Source organism: Heterodontus francisci, chromosome 14 (genome assembly GCF_036365525.1).
Source record: "Heterodontus francisci isolate sHetFra1 chromosome 14, sHetFra1.hap1, whole genome shotgun sequence".
In the NCBI taxonomy this organism is placed as follows: Eukaryota; Metazoa; Chordata; class Chondrichthyes; order Heterodontiformes; family Heterodontidae; genus Heterodontus; species Heterodontus francisci.
The window spans coordinates 36,845,726-36,863,125 of NC_090384.1; the positions used below are offsets into that span (position 1 = coordinate 36,845,726).

Sequence of the window (17,400 nt, forward strand, 5' to 3'; positions counted from 1 at the left end):
ATTATATATTGAGAGTAGATGGGTCACTGCATCTTATACCAAGATACATCAATAAACCAGATGTGACTGCTCCTGAGGGGACTTTTTATTTTAAGAATGTTCATGTTTACCTTTAGCTGCCATTACGATAGGGTTTTTCAATGTTAACATTCATGCAACAGCAGTTGCTAACACAGTAGGTGATACTGTATTCTGGTGAATTGAGTCTGCATGCTTTTCCACACCTCAGTTACCAGGTAGTTTGTGCATTATATAATCTTTTACTTCAAGTTTTTAATAAAATTGGGACCTGTTAAATGCTTGAAAAAATCATGCTATTTGTGGTTTGAAAAGTCCAGGAGGTTATTTTGGTGTAAGGGTGAAAATGGGTGATAAGCAGGTGCCATGCAACTAAGATACAACTGTTTGAAAGTCTGATTTTAGCACACAATTTAGATCCTAATTTCTGATTACCATAATTTGTACTTGCTTGGAGGTGGACCTACAGATTTAGCACACAAGTGCTGATTAGATGCAATTTTCCTGGAACAGTATATGTGGACTGCACATGCCCACTTCCACTGAAGGTGTGGAGTATGCTGACTGACATAGAGTGGTAGGTTTCAGGATGGCTCAGGGACTGAGTGAGAGGGCACTGGAAGTGCCGGTGAAGGGGATCCAGAGGAGGAAGGATGTCCTGTACCCTCAGGGGGGAAGGAGGCCACGTCACCCTCTTATCCATCTCTATTGCAACAACTGGTGCTACTCTCCCTGGCCTCATGCCCTTCTCCCATTCCTTGCCCAGACTAATGGGGACCCCGAACAAGATTCCAGTGACCTAGCACTCCCTTTCTCCTGTTAATTTCTTTAAGGTATCCAATAAGGTAGAGTAGCTCAGCACTTCTTTTTAGTTGAAGACCTCAGAATTTCTGGAATAAATGTTTGATAGAGTGTTCGTGAAGTCTTGGCAAAATGTCCCAGAAACTCTCCCCATGTGTTTCAAAAGTCCTTTTCAAACCTCCAGCAGCAAGTGAACAACAAAAGGTGATATATCTTTAAGTAGCACACAAAATCCTCAGCAATGACTTGTTTATTTGCAATCAGCTGCTCGCTGTTAAGGGAGGGTGTTAGGTCAAGCTCTATCCACCAAAATATGGTGTAGTCTAGTTAATAAGCACTCCCTCCCTAACAGCACTGTGGATGCACATACACCAAATGGACTGCAGCACGTCAAGAAGGCGTGCTTCTTATCACCTTCTCATAGGCAACTAGGGATAGGCAACAAATTCTGGTCTTGCCTGTGATGCTCATATCCCAAGAACGAATTTAAAAAAATAAGTACTAGCATGCAACTTAAGTGGCAACCAGCCCCTTAATGATCCTCCAGGCAGCCGTTCCTAGTGCAATCTTCAACTTCTTTACTATGGTGTTGTCATACACTAAACATAGGATAAACTGGCGTTTCAGCTTGAGGTCCCATCTTGGTGACCTGGAGGCCCTTTAGCACATCAAAAACCAACCCCCAGTCTTCCTAATAAACTTTGATGTTCAGTTTAAACAGTCAGGACTTCTTCAATACTTAACAGCTGACAACCTCTGAAAAGTAATGAAGTATAATCTATAATATTCCTAAGATCAGAGCTCAACAATTTAAATTGTGAATTTGGACCCTCAAACCCCCTCCCAACTGAAACATTTTGCTAGCCTTTTCCCACCACCACTCCCATCCACTGAGGCAAATTTACACCCCTGCTATTTATGCACTTTGTCATACATGCCCCCAACAGAGGCACTTCTTGCCCACTCCGCTGATAACTCCTCTCTTGACTGCAGCACTTTTGCAATCACCCATTTTCAACAGCTGAGGTATTCCCGTTCTCCACTGAGGTATTTGTGCCTAAATCCTCACTGAGATAATGTCTCTCCCCTGCCTTAAGGTAACACACCCACTCCAGGAAGGACATTGCCATATTCTGTAGCGATAGATGTAACTGTCTATCCTCCCCTCATCCAATCGGGAGTGGGAGGGAGGGAACGTGTGTTGGTAGGGGTGGGGATCAAGTGTCTTTCCACTAGGGAGGGACTAATACGAGAGGGGAAAGAAAGGAAGAGTCTTGCTTTGGAGCAGGAAGTGTTCCACCAACAAAGGTAGTTTAGGTTTGATGGAACTTCTTTGTTCAGATGTTCAAATGCAATACACTCTTTCAGGAATTGAACAGCAAATTACGTGGCCAGAGATTGTTTGTGATGCCTGATTTAAGCCAGAAGCTTGAAAACCCCTGGCGGGACCTCTTTTTGTGGGCAGTACTACAGAACCGACAGGAAATGGCTAACTACTTCTGGGAAATGGTGAGCAAAACGTTTCAGTGGAACCTAGGGCTTGCTGTATTTCAAGCCATTACATTCAGGAAGAGTTCAATGGAGAGATAGTTTATTATGATTAACTTACAAGATGCAACATTTACATATTAGAATTTTGTATCTGCATGCACTTCTTGTCTACAAACCTCGCTATCTGTTGTCAATGTTTCGCATTATACATTCCTATGTCCACATTTATAATGGGAGCTGCCTGTGTGAACTTGTTACATAGTAATCCCCTGCCCATTTGAGACTGTGGCACCTTCAGTTTTGAGTTTCCTAGCTCCTGAGCCTACACTCTAGAGAAACCCTCATGCTTCAACCAGCTCCACTTCTGAAATTTGCATAGGTTTTTCTATTTAACTATAAATGACTAATTACTGTACAAAACTAGTCAATCTGCTATAAAATTGTACACGGAGAACTAAGACCAAGGGAATGAATTTCCTTGGAACTTCTCTCACTGCATTGCCATAACTTCACAGTAAGTGCTGCAGAAACCCCATTTACATGTGTGTATGAGATTGAGTGCATGTGAGAGATTGAATGTGTGATGATATATTATGCATACACATGTATGCGGGCAGCCATAAAGACGGGGCTAAAGTGTGGCAAGTCGAAGAGACTTAGTCGTTGGCAGGAAAAAAGACAGAGGCGCAAGGGGAGAGCCAACTGTGTAACAGCCCCGACAAACAAATTTCTCTGCAGCACCTGTGGAAGAGCCTGTCACTCTAGAATTGGCCTTTATAGCCACTCCAGGCGCTGCTCCACACACCACTGACCACCTCCAGGCGCTTACCCATTGTCTCTCGAGATAAGGAGGCCAAAGAGAAGAAGACACGTGTATTAGTGCCTGAGCATGAGAATATGTATGTTTGGAACACCATATCAAAATATTACTCGGGGCAATTAAAAATTAAGGAAATCTTCTGGTATACCACACCACTATATGTAACTCTATGTGGTGGTGAATATGCTGGTTAGGATACCAGGAAAACTTCGAATAATTTTACGTCCACCAGAGAAGTTAAATTGGACCTTGGTTTAACATCTCATCTGAAAGTCGGCATCTCTGATAGTTCAGCAGTCCTTCAGTATTATACTGGAGTGCCAGCCTAGGTAATGTGCTCAAGTCATGGAGTGGGGCTTGAACCCACAACTGTGTGACTCAAATGAGAGTGCTACCATTGAGTCAAGGCTGACATATGTACCAGCCTGCTCCCTCCCACACCATTCTTACAAGTTAGAGATCATCAACAGGATCACCTTCTAGTTTATCTCTTCATTATCTTTCCATGTGTTGGAGATAATTCTCAAGTTAATTTCCTAGTATGTTTACTCCTTCCAGTACAAGCTTCATGATTAGATATTATCAGAAATGCTATCTTCTAGACTATTGTTCAGTTCCACTCTACTGCATCCTTATATATTTTGAATGCAGATCTGTTACATACTATGGCTATTAACTATTCAGAATGTCCTGAGGTCATAGAAAGGCACTACATAAATGCAAGTTTTTTTCCTTCTGACACACTTTTGGCAGACAACTATTCAACTCTTGACAACCTGTATGTTATTGCAATCTGGGCTTGTTGGAGCAGTTGCACTTGGTATTGGGTGTGTACAGCTTTACGATGTGTGGCTATATTATCTTGCCAGCAGTGTAAAAGCTGTGATGTAACACACCATGTAAATTCTGGGTTGGGGACAGTCTTAAGTACCTGTATAGTGAAGAGCTGTCTGTACATGTAGAACCGACCTTAAATAAAGTGTTCGTGTTACTGATCCCATCTTGAGTGGTCAGTGTTTTGTGTATAGTAGCAGCTAACAGAGGTTCAGACAACACACAACATGGTGGCAACGGTGCGCATTTGAAGACCGGATCACACTGCAGAATTTATAAAATTTAAAGTTGAAACATGGGACAGAAGATTGGGATTGCGGTGTTCTAATTCATGACAAGGTCATGAAGGGGAACCAGCCCGAAGTCAGGAAGGGCCACACATAATAATAGGCAAAGTTTCTTTAAAACTGTGAGTACCTAGCTTTAAAATTACTGAACTGGTGGTCAAAAGAAGAAATAGGATCAAGCTGTCCAAGTTTTCTGCAGGTTGCTGCAGAATCGTGCCATCCAAAGCCCATTCCAACTGAGCCAAAAGTAAAACAAAAGCTGGCTGCCATTGTAGAGCCTCTTCCTGGGCTGACAGCTTTGTGGGCAGAGCCGAACAAAAGCGGGAGAATCGGGCAACAGCAACACATCCTCCAAGTGAAACTGCAGCCAGCTCTTTGTCTGCCTGTGTAGCAGGAGATAGCGCCACATCATCCAAGCCTGTTAACAAGTGGAACTGCAGGCTGTTACTATAGCAGGAGACAGCGCCACACCCTCCAAGCCTATTCACAAGTGGAATTGCAGGCAGTTCTTTCTATTTGCCTGTACAGCCAGACATTTCTTTTAAGAGCAATGGCAGTGAGTCATTACAAGAATGATAGCACAGTTCCTTACCATCAACTGGAAAGCATCTGAACTGCTATCTGAATTTCAGCTCTTCAAGCAAAGAGTCGAGCTATGTTTCGATGACTTAGCAGTCGCAGATCCACAAAAGCAGGCAGTGAAAATACACATTGCCGTTGACAATAAAGGCTTGCATCATCTTGGCACTTCTGATCTCAACAAAAAAGAGCAGAAGGATCCTGTGAAAATCTGGTCCAGATTAGAGAATCAACTTCGTGTCAAACTCACTTTTCCAGTCCATCGACTCAAATTCATATCTTTTTGACAGCAGCTGACTAAGTCCATTGACCAGTTTGTCAGTCAATGTCAAGCTAAGGGTTGTGTTATGAAAGTGCTTCTTTTTTTTTCTTTTTTTGAGGATTCGTATTTTAGAATCATGGACATTGGTTTATTTGAGAAAACTGAAAAGACTCCATGGATGTTTTTTTTTAAGGGTCACTGAGAGTTCTTGTTTGAAAACAAACTTTTACTGGCTGTCACATGCCTTAAGCTCAGTAAACAACAGAAACCTTGGTGCCTTGGGGGAGACGTTTACAGAGAAGTGATGTTACAATTTATGAGGGTCAGGAGTGGGTTTCATTTCTGAGATGTTGTTTTTGTTCTGTTGGGGTGTTTGAAAACAGTTAGAGATCAACCTGCCAAGAGAGAAACACCCAGCTCATCTTTTTCTTCCTGTTTCTGTGAAACCCTGTAAAGATCCAGTGTGTGGGAACTAAAACTGCTGCATTTCTCCTGAGAAGCTGGAAAAACCTGCCAGATAATTTCTCAATGCTGTTTGAAAATTACTGCTGCAGAAAAGATCCCAGTGACCTATCTATGTGTTCTCGGATGCCAGACTGTATGCCATTTTGGGACACAATATATTTCATCTGTTTTTTTCAAGAATTAACAAGTATTTGGCCAAAGTATTTTTTTTTGTCTGTTTTTTCTAAAAGAGCTCTGCAGAGAATATTTCTTTTTTTCCTCTTTAACCAGCGTGTGTGTGAGTGTGTGTGGGGGGGTATTAAAAAAGGGAACTTCCATATTTCAGTCTGTGTGTTAGTGCTTTGCCTTGTTACTGTGTAAGTCTTGTTTGATAATAAACTGATAATTTTGTTGTTTATTAAGGAAACTTGGTTGGTATATTTTAACCTGGGATAAAAAGTAGAGTATATGATTGACCGTATTGGTAACTGGGTAAAAATCTAAAGATACTTTGCGACCTGTAGATAAGTGGAACTAGAAAAGACAGTGCACTCCTCCCACGTTGGTCGTAGCATATAACTGGGGGCTCTGTGCGGGATAACCCAAAGCCGATGATGTGTGATTGTAAGTGGGGGAATAATAATTGAAAAGAGGAAAAGAAAATGCCAGGTTTCTTATGCATTAGAGTAAAGTTTACATTACCGAAATGGATTTGTCAGTTGCTATGACCTTTCTGGAGAAGGAGGACCTATCCCTGAGCGATTTGAAAATCTTCACCAAGGTTAGGCTAATAGCATTGGCAGCAAAATTGGGGTTAGAGATAAAACCAGGAGCTAAGAAAGCAGATATGATTGAAGAAATAGCACATCATTTGCAATTGGAAGAAGAAAAAGACAAGTGATGAAGTTACAGATGAAGCAGCTTGAACTTGAAAAGGAAAAAGAAAAAGAAATGGAAATGAAAATCATTGAGATTGAACAGGAAAGAGAATTGACAATGAAGGAACTTGAACTTGAAAGAGAGGAAAGGGAGAAAGAGGTTGCATTTTAAAGAGAAAGAAGAGAATTCAAATTTAAAAAATGTTGAAACTAAGACAAAGGGGTGGCCTTGACTCAAGGGAAAATTCTGGTCAGGAAAGATCTGACTCCAGCCCAGAACCAGTGGAGAGCTGTTTAAATTTGTGAAAGCACTCCCAAAGTTTGAGAGAAGGGCCGTAGAGGCATTTTTCATTACTTTTGAAAAGATAGCCAGACAGATGAAGTGGCTGAAGGAAAGCTGGACGCTACTTATGCAAAGCAGGCTGATGGACAGAGCTCATGAGGTTTATTCCATGCTTTCTGACGAGGCTTCTGCAGATTATGAAATGGCAAAAAGGCTATTCTTGCTGCTTACGAGTTAGTCCCTGAAGCTTACTGGCAGAAATTTCAGAACCTCCAGAGACAGCCTAGGCAGACTTATATAGAATTTGAGAGGGTAAAGCAAATTAATTTTGATCTTTGGATATGGGCAGTAAAGGTAGAGGCCACGTATGAGAACCTTGGGGAAATAATTCTCCTGGAAGAATTTAAAAATTCACTCCCTCTGTTAGTGAGAATGCATGTCGAGAACCAGAAGGTTTCAACAGCCAGACAGGCAACTGAGATTGCTAATGATTATGAGCTTGTTTACAAGCCCAAACCCTTTGTCCGTCACCCCCGCAGACCTGAGAAGGATAGAAGGTGAGAGGGTGAAAGGAAGGCAAGTAACCGGGGACAAGAAGGGATAGCTGGGAACGCCCCGGGATCTCTTGCTCAGGCCAGAAAGGAGGATGCTGAGGGTGGAAGTGAGTTCCGCAAGCCTAAGTATTACCATTGAAATAAAGTGGGACACCTTAGTGCAGAATGCTGGAAGTTGTGGGGTAAACCCATGGGACTTATTGGTGTACACAAGGCCAATGCAGAGAAAGGGGCACTGACTGGGAGTATGACAGATCAGGCTGTAGCTCTGACTGCAGCTGTAAGGCCAAGTAAAAAACTGCTGTGAGTGCGGGGGATGTAAATAAGATGCCTGAAAGTTATAGAGAATTCTTTCCAAAAGGAAAAGTAACTCCTTATCCCTCAAGTGAGGCAAGTAAACCTACAGTTATACTTAGGGATATAGGAGCCACCTCTTTTGCTGGGGAAAGGCATAACTTTTTCACCGGAGGGCGCATTGAATGCCAAGGTTTTAGTGAATGGCATCGGCGGGGAGTATATACCCATACCTTTGTATCGGGTGCACCTAATGTCTGGAATGGTAACCGTAGGAGCTTGCCTATAGATAGAGTTGGCCTACCCCTGGGGAATGATTTGGCTGGAGTGAAGGCAGTAGCTTCTCCAGTAGTCACAGAAAGACCAAGTGAATTCAAAGAGATAGAACAGTTGCAGGAAAAGGTTCCAGGAATTTTTCCTTCATGTGTAGTGATCTGAACAATGGCTAAACAGGTTCCATTGTCAGAGGTAAAATTGGCACCACAGACAGATAGCCGAATATCTGAAACGTTCTTTGGGGATTTGGATAATCGGAAGGAAACGTTCAGTAAGTCTTCTCTGATCAAGGCTCAGCAAGCCGATCCAGAGTTATATATGGTGGCACAATTGGCTCTAACTGAGGCTGAAGCAAGGGGAGCCCGGAAGGCTACTATATTAAAAATGGGATTCTGATGAGGAAGTGGAGACCTCCTCACAGACCTGCGGATGAAGACCGGACAGTAGTTCACCAAATAGTGGTACCACCCAAGTATCACCGGGAGTATTAAGGATAGTCCATGAAATTCCCATGGCAGGACATGTGGGGGTCCAGAAGACCCAATCACATATAGGTTGACATTTTTACTGGCCAGGTCTTTCCAAGGACGTGGTGCAGTTTTGTAAGACATGCCATACGTGCCAGATTGTGGGAAAACCCAACCTGCCATTAAACCAGCACCTCGAATTCCCACACCAGGTTTTGGGGATGCATTTAGTAGGGTTCTGGTAGGCTGCGTAGGACCTTTACAGAAAACAAAAGCGGGACTCACTGTCAAGGATATGGCTACTTGGTTCCCAGAGGCCATTCCCTTGAGAACAATTTCTGCTAAGGTAATGGGAGAAAAGTTAACCCAGTTCTTCACTCGATATGGAATACTGATTGAGATTCAGTCGGATCAAGGTTCCAATTTTATGTCTAAAATTTTTCAGGAAGTTATGAGTAATTTGGGTATAACACAGTTAAAGTCTTTAGCATACCACCCACAGACAAAAGGGCTTTAGAACGGTACCATCAGACCCTCAAAACGATGATCAGGGTATATTGTCATGAATATCCCCATGATTGGGATAAAGGGCTAAAATTTCTTTTGTTTGCCACTAGGGATTCACCTAATGAGTCTACCTGTTTTAGTCCTTTTGAATTAGTTTACAGACATGAGATAAGAGGTCTTCTAAAACTAATCAAAGAAACATTTTTAGAACAGAGGGACAAATTTTCCATGTTAGGTTATGTATCCATGTTTCGGGAATGGCTCACGAGCTGCAAAATGGCTCAAGAACATCTTAAAGCTTCCCAAACATCCATAAAGAAATGGGTAGACAAGCATGCCAAGAGCCAAGCATTTCAACCAGGGGATGAAGTGTTAGTATTACTGCCTTTCCAGGTAAACTGCTGAAAGCATGGTTCAGTGGTCCATATAAAGTGGTCAAAAGAATTGGTAAAGTAAATTATTTGATCAACTCCCCAGGTCGCCGGAAAAAGAATCAGCTGTGTCATATCAATATGTTGGAACAATATCATCTCCAGAAGGAGGATAAGCAAGCACAGCTATGTCAGGTAGTAAGGACAGTGAAGGATGAAAGGGAGAGTGAGGATGAGGCAGAAGGAGGCCTAGACAATTCTCAAATTGAACCTCCTACTATCCTGTTAGCTAATACTGAATTGTTCGGGAGATTAGACACTATGCTTTCATATTTAGATGCAGAACAATGAGAAGACCTAACAAGGCTACTCACAGCATTTAAAGGAGTCTGTCGGAACAAACCAGGATGTACAACCTTCACCATACACGATGTGCATATGGGGGAATCTTTTCCTATAAAACAGCTGCCCTATTGCCTAAGTCCAGAGAAACAGGCCAGGTAAAAGCAGAAATCCAATACATGTTGGAAAACCTAACTGAACCCAGTCAAAGCAGCTGGAGTTCCACAGTGGTGTTAATGCCTAAACCTGACCGTTCAACTCGATTTTTCATAGATTACAGCGAGGTTACTGTTTGGAAGACAGTATTGACAGAGTGGGCAGTGCCACATTTCTTACAAAAGTAGGTTTGTTATTGGGATACTGGCAGTTCCTTTAACACCCTGAGCTAAAGAAATATCAGCTTTTGTCACACCAGGTGGTCTTTTCCCATGCTGAGTGATGCCAAAAAATGCCCCAGATACTTTTCAGAGGCTAATGAACCAAGTGATAGCCAGTGTTCCTAGCTGGGTGGTTGATCTTGATGATCTGCTGCTAAACAGTGACACTTGGAAGGACCACTTGGCACAACTAGAAGCTCTGTTTAGAAAGTTACAGTTAGCTGATTTAGTTATAAACCTTGCCAAAGTGAATTTGTGAAAGCAAGGGTAAACTACCTTGCTCATATTGGAGGGAAAGGACAATTGTTGCCAAGAACAGCAGAAGTACAAGCATTGGTGGAGTTCCCTACCCCTATTCTATGCGAGAAATCATGAGGTTTTTGGGGATGTGTGATTTCAACCACAGGTTTGTAGCAAATTTTAGTACTCTAGCTGCTCCACTGACGGATTTGCTTCAAAAAAAGAAAACCAAGGTCGTGTAGTCAGGGGAGAAGCTGAAAGCCATTTTGATTAATAAACCAGTGTTGACTGCCCCAAATTTCACTAAGCCCTTCAAGGTAGCAATTGATGCAGGTGACCTGGGGGTCTGTGCAGTCCTGCTACAAGATGATGAATCGGGCATTGAAAGGCATGGGATACTTTTCCAAAAAGCTAAATCAACACCAAAAGAAATACAGGACAGGAGAAACCCTGGGCTTATTACTAGCTCTTAAGCATTTTGACGTATACATCCACCATGACTACAGAAAGACACTGTTATATACTGATTATAACCCCCTAGCCTTCGTGGAAAAATTCAGAAACCAGAATGCCAGACTATGCCGATGGAGTTTACTATTGCAACCTTATCACTTAAAGATTATCCACATTGCGGAGCAACATAATGTAATTTTGGATGCTTCATCTAGGATTTAACTTTGCTTTGAGTTATCTGAGTGCAAAGATGGTACAAAGCATAACTATATTAGCTACAGGTAAAGAGTGAATGAGAATGAGTGTGTAAATGTGTTTTAATATTTTTTTCATCTTCTGTTTTTCCATACTTTGTAATGAATCACATTTGAAAATGGCATTTCATTCCTCCAAGGATGGAGGTGTTATGAAAGTGCTTCTATTTTTTTCAATATTTTTTTGAGGATTCATATTTTAGAATCATGTACATTGGTTTATTTGGGAAACTGAAAAGACCCCATTGATGTTTTTTACAAGGGTCACTGAGAGGTCTTGGTTGAAAACAAACCTTTACTGGATATCACATGCCATATCACAGACCAGAAAAAATGGTGCCTTGGGGGAGATGTTTACAGAGAAGTGACATGTTATGATTTATGAGGGTCAGGAGTGGGTTTTGCTTCTCAGATGTTGTTTCAGTCCTGTTGGGGTGTGGACTGTGTTTGAAAACAGTTGGAGATCAACCTTCCAAGAGAGAAACACCCAGCTCATCTCTTTCCTCCTGTTTCTGTGAAACCCAGCAAAGATCCAGCATGTGGTAGCTAAAATCGTTGCAAAATATTTCTGCTGAGAAGCTGGAAAAATCTGCCAAATTAATTCTCAATGCAACCTGAAAAGAACTGCTCCAGAAAAGATCCCAGTGACCTGTCTAGGTGTTCTCAGATGCCAGACTGTATGCCACTTTGGGACACAACATATCTCATCTGTTTTCTTTAAGAATTAACAAGTATTAGGCCAAAGTATTATTTTTTTGTCTGTTTTTTGTAAAAGAGCTCTGCAGAGAAATTTTTAAAGGGAACTTTCATATTTTAATCTGTGTGTTAATGCATTGCTTTGTTACTGGGTAAGTCTTGTTTGATAATAAACTGATAATTTTGTTATTTATTAAAGAAACCAGGTTGGTGTATTTTATTCTGGAATAAAGAGTAGAGTAGGGGAAAGCCACAGCGGCCAGGTCTCTGGCACGGAGCCTGGCTCTGCGGCTCAGAAGGGAAGGGGGGAGAATAGGAGAGCGATAGCGATAGGAGATTCAATGGTTAGAGGAACAGACAGGAGATTCTGTGGTCGCGAACGATACTCCCGGATGATATGTTGCCTCCCGGGTGCCAGGGTCAGGGATGTCTCGGATCGAGTCTACAGGATTCTTAAGGGGAAGGGGGAGCAGCCAGAAGTCGTGGTACACATCGGTACCAATGACATAGCTAGGAAAAGGGATGAGGACCTGAAAAGCGAATATAGGGAGTTAGGTTGGAAGCTAAAAGGCAGGACGAGCAGAGTAGTAATCTCAGGATTGATACCGGTGCCACGTGCTAGTGAGGCTAGAAACAGAGAGCGAGTGCAGCTGAACACGTGGCTGCAGAGCTGGTGTAGGAGGGAGGGCTTCAGTTATGTGGATCATTGGGATACCTTCTGGGGAAGGTGGGACCTGTACAAGAAGGACGGGTTGCATCTGAACTGGAGGGGCACCAATATCCTGGGCGGGAAGTTTGCTAGAGCTCTTCGGGAGGGTTGAAACTAGTTTGGCAGGAGGATGGGAACCGGAGCTACGGAACAGTGGATGGGGTAGCTGTTGAACAGGCAGATACAGAGTGCAGAGAGTCTGTGAGGAAGGTCAGACAGTTAACAGGGCAAAGTTGCAGCCAGTATGATGGGTTGAAGTGTGTCTATTTTAACGCAAGAATTGTCAGGAATAAGGGTGATGAACTTAGAGCATGGATCAGTACTTGGAGCTACGATGTTGTGGCCATTACGGAGACGTGGATATCACAGGGGCAGGAATGGATGTTGGATGTTCCGGGGTTTAGATGTTTCAAAAGGAATAGGGAGGGAGGTAAAAGAGGTGGGGGAGTGGCATTGCTAATCAGGGATAGTATCACAGCTGCAGAAAGGGAGGTCGTCGAGGAGGGTTTGTCTACTGAGTCATTATGGGTGGAAGTCAGAAACAGGAAAGGAGCAGTCACTTTATTGGGAGTTTTCTATAGAACCCCCAATAGCAACAGAGACACGGAGGAACAAATTGGGAGGCAGATTTTTGAAAGGTGCAGAAGTAACAGGGTTGTTGTCATGGGTGACTTCAACTTTCCTAATATTGATTGGAACCTCCTTAGTGCAAATAGTTTGGATGGAGCAGTTTTTGTCAGGTGTGTCCAGGAAGGTTTCCTTACTCAATATGTAGATAGGCCGACTAGAGGGGAGGCTATGTTGGATTTGGTGCTTGGCAACGAACCAGGCCAGGTGGCAGATCTCTCGGTGGGAGAACATTTCGGTGATAGTGATCACAACTCCCTGACCTATACTATAGTCATGGAGAGGGACAGGAGCAGATGGGATGGGAAAATATTTAATTGGGGGAGGGGGAATTACAATGCTATTAGGCAGGAACTGGGGAGCATAAATTGGGAACACATGTTCTCAGGGAAATGCACGACAGAAATGTGGAGGTTGTTTAGGGAGCACTTGCAGCGACTGCTGGATAGGTTTGTCCCAATGAGGCAAGGAAGGGATGGTAGGGTGAAGGAACCTTGGATGACAAGAGATGTGGAACAGCTAGTCAAGAGGAAGAAGGAAGCTTACTTAAGGTTGAGGAAGCAAGAATCAGACAGGGCTCTAGAGGGTTACAAGGTAGCCAAGAAGGAACTGAAGAATGGACTTAGGAGAGCTAGAAGGGGACATGAAAAAGTCTTGGCGGGTAGGATTAAGGAAAATCCCAAGGCGTTCTACACTTATGTGAGGAACAAGAGGATGGCCAGAGTGAGGGTAAGGCCGATCAGGGATAGTGGAGGGAACTTGTGCCTGGAGTCGGAGGAGGTAGGGGAGGTCCTAAATGAATACTTTGCTTCAGTATTCACTAGTGAGAGGGACCTGGTCGTTTGTGAGGACAGCGTGAAACAGGCTGATATGCTCAAACAGGTTGATGTTAAGAAGGAGGATGTGCTGGAAATTTTGAAAGACATGAAGACAGATAAGTCCCCGGGGCCAGACGGGATATACCCAAGGATATTAAGGGAAGCGAGGGAAGAGATTGCCGCGCCTTTGGCGATGATCTTTGCGTCCTCACTGTCCACTGGAGTAGTACCAGATGATTGGAGGGCGGCAAATGTTATTCCCTTGTTCAAGAAAGGGAATAGAGATAACCCTGGGAATTATAGACCAGTCAGTCTTACGTCGGTAGTGGGCAAATTATTGGAGAGGATTCTGAGAGACAGGATTTATGATTATTTGGAAAAGCATAGTTTGATTAGAGACAGTCAGCATGGCTTTGTGAGGGGCAGGTCATGCCTCACAAGCCTTATTGAATTCTTTGAAGATGTGACAAAACACATTGATGAAGGAAGAGCAGTGGATGTGGTGTATATGGATTTTAGCAAGGTGTTTGATAAGGTTCCCCATGGTAGGCTCATTCATAAAGTAAGGAGGCATGGGATACAGGGAAAGTTGGCTGTCTGGGTACAGAATTGGCTGGCCCATAGAAGACAGAGGGTGGTAGTAGATGGAAAGTATTCAGCCTGGAGCTCGGTGACCAGTGGTGTTCCGCAGGGATCTGTTCTGGGATCTCTGCTCTTTGTGATTTTTATAAATGGCTTGGATGAGGAAGTGGAAGGCTGGGTTAGCAGGTTTGCCGATGACACGAAGGTTGCTGGAGTTGTGGATAGTTTGGAAGGCTGTTGTAGGTTGCAACGGGACATTGACAGGATGCAGAGCTGGGCTGAGAAGTGGCAGATGGAGTTCAACCTGGAAAAGTGTGAAGTGATTAATTTTGGAAGGTCGAATTTGAATGCAGAATACGGGCTTAAAGACAGGATTCTTGGTAGTGTGGAGGAACAGAGGGATCTTGGGGTCTCTGTCCATAGATCGCTCAAAGTTGCCACCCAAGTTGATAGGGTTGTTAAGAAGGCGTATGGTGTGTTGGCTTTCATTAACAGGGGGATTGAGTTTAAGAGCCGCGAGGTTATGCTACAGCTCTATAAAGCCCTGGTTAGACCACACTTGGAATATTGCGTTCAGTTCTGGTCGCCTCATTATAGGAAGGATGTGGAAGCTTTAGAGAGGGTGCAGAGGAGATTTGCCAGGATGCTGCCTGGACTGGAGAGCATGTCTTACGAAGAAAGGTTGAGGGTGCTTGGGATTTTCTCATTGGAACGAAGAAGGATGAGAGGTGACTTGATAGAGGGGTACAAGATGATGAGAGGCATAGATAGAGTGGATAGCCAGAGACATTTTCCCAGGGCGGAAAGGGCTATCACCAGGGGGCATAATTTTAAGGTGATTGGAGGAAGGTTTCGGGGAGATGTCAGAGGTAGGTTCTTTACACAGAGAGTGGTGGGTGCGTGGAATGCACTGTCAGCGGTGGTAGTAGAAACAGATACATTGGGGACATTTAAGCGACTCTTGGATAGGTACATGGATGATACTAGAATGAAGGGTATGTAGGTAGTTTGATCTTAGAGTAGGTTAAAGGTTCGGCACAACATCGTGGGCCGAAGGGCCTGTACTGTGCTGTACTGTTCTATGTTCTATGTTCTATATGATTGACCATATCGGTAACTCGGTAAACATTTAAATATATGTTGTGACCAGTAGAGAAGTGGAACTAGAAAAGACAGTGCACTCCTCCCACCTCAGTGGTAACAGTTGCGATTGTGACTTCACTGAGACTGAGTTGGCAGACCGCATCGTCGAGCTTGTGATTTCATCCACAACAATAGAGGCATACCAGAGGGATCCTTTCAAGAAGCCCAAGGGGTATATAGTGGACGCTTTGCTCAAAGATGGTCGAAAATTTGAGTCCATCATCGCAGGACAACAGAGTTTACAATCCCTTTCTGCTGTGAATACCATAGCTGCATTGAGTAAGGATACCAGGTCCAGGAAACCGTGGAAAATGTGCGGGCTCTTACATACACCTAAGGGTTGCCCAGCATTTAACAACATCTGCAAAGCCTGTGGTGTCAGGGGTCACTGAAAGGGTCTCAGTGTTGGAGAGCCAAGACAGATGCTGCTGATAAGAGTCCTGACCACAGTCAGACAGACCGCAAGAAGGCTTCACGCCCTGACAAGCTTCGCAGTCATACTTCACATCACAACCGATACATGCACGAGGTTGCGGATGACGTCAATGCTAGTGACGATGAGAGTCCAAGTTCAAGGAGGCAAGAGGAACTGTCATTTCACATCGTCAATGCCACCAAACGCATTGATTCGATTACTCCACATTTAGCTTCTACCTATTTGAGGGAGATATGTTTCTGTTTGGAATAGGGGTATATGTGTGTACACCTTTAGAAGGTGTAGCTATATTATCTTGCCAGCAGTGTAAGAGCTGTGATGTAACACACCATGTGACTTCTGGTTTGGGGGAGCAGTCTAAAGTAAATGCCTGTACAGTGAAGACCTGTCTGTACAAGCAGAACCATCCTTAACTAACGAATCCATGTTACTGCGTTACTGATCCCGCCTTGAGTGATCAGTGCTTTGTGTATAGTAGCAGCTAACACCGATGTTAGGACAACACACACTTGGAAGTAAGTGACTAACCTCATGTTTAACTGTTTATTAATTAACTGATAATATATGCTATGTCAGGACAAATCTTGGAATTCAACCAATAAAAGGGAGGCAGCAATCAGAACCAAAAATAAAAAATTATAACAAGATAGCAGAGTTTCAGAGAAAATTATGAATACGAAGAGATCTCTGGTTCTGTTCATTTCTCTGTGCTCAGGAATATTGAGCTGTAGGAATTTTACACTACTTATTTCGTACCTTTTCATATAATGAGAGACATGCCTGTTCATAGTGTTGCACTGCTGCTGGGAGTGGTAGGGGACAAGTGAGGTTAAGGTATTTAAACCTCACAGGATTAATATCACCCAGTTTTCACAGGGTGACTAAGCTCCAATTAGTAGGTTCTGCTTACTCTTTGCTGTGTTAATAATGTACCCTATTCTTGCAGCAGCAATTTATCTTCAAGCTCGCGTCCTATCCTGTACTGATTCTCGCACTCTCTTCACTGACCGCCAATATCTTTATCCTTGGTCGCAACATCCTTTATGGTCCCACTGTGTTCTACATCCAACCTCTTTCATCCCAATGTCCCAGCTCACACTCTGAGTCTGTAGCACTGAGTTTCTTCTCCCTTTGGTTTCCCTGCCTGAATTCCTCCTTTGTCAAGTTATGTTAGAGGGATAGCATAAATGTAAGTAGTTGGTAATTTATGTCTGTGTTTAGCAAGCTGTGCTTCTGGTTTAATGTGTACCTCTGTTTAGTGAGATAAGCTTTGAATTCACAGGTTGAATTCACAATCTCTAAACATGCAAATAACTAATTGCCATTTCCGGTTGACTCTCCCTTTCAGGGTCCGGAAGCAGTACCTGCAGCATTGGCAGCGTGCAAGATTTTGAAAGAAATGGCTCATCTGGAATCAGATGCCGAGACAGCTCGAAGCATGAAAAAGGCAAAATATGATCAACTGGCATTAGGTACCGTGAAACACAAAATCAATAGAAGAGCCCGCACAACATTCTTTCCAACACCACTGGGTACATTGATTGTGGCCCTGATCGC

At 43.3% G+C, this 17,400-nt stretch overlaps 1 protein-coding gene across 1 annotated transcript in view; it reads left to right on the top strand.

The window, feature by feature from the left end:
* The window catches only part of trpm5 (transient receptor potential cation channel, subfamily M, member 5), a 165,377-nt gene that overhangs the window by 79,305 nt on the left and 68,672 nt on the right, over window positions 1-17,400 (top strand). Inside the window, exons 12-13 of the mRNA XM_068045855.1 lie at window positions 2,188-2,328; window positions 17,192-17,315. Coding sequence (XP_067901956.1) covers window positions 2,188-2,328; window positions 17,192-17,315 — 265 coding nt within the window. The remainder of the gene's footprint in view (window positions 1-2,187; window positions 2,329-17,191; window positions 17,316-17,400) is intronic.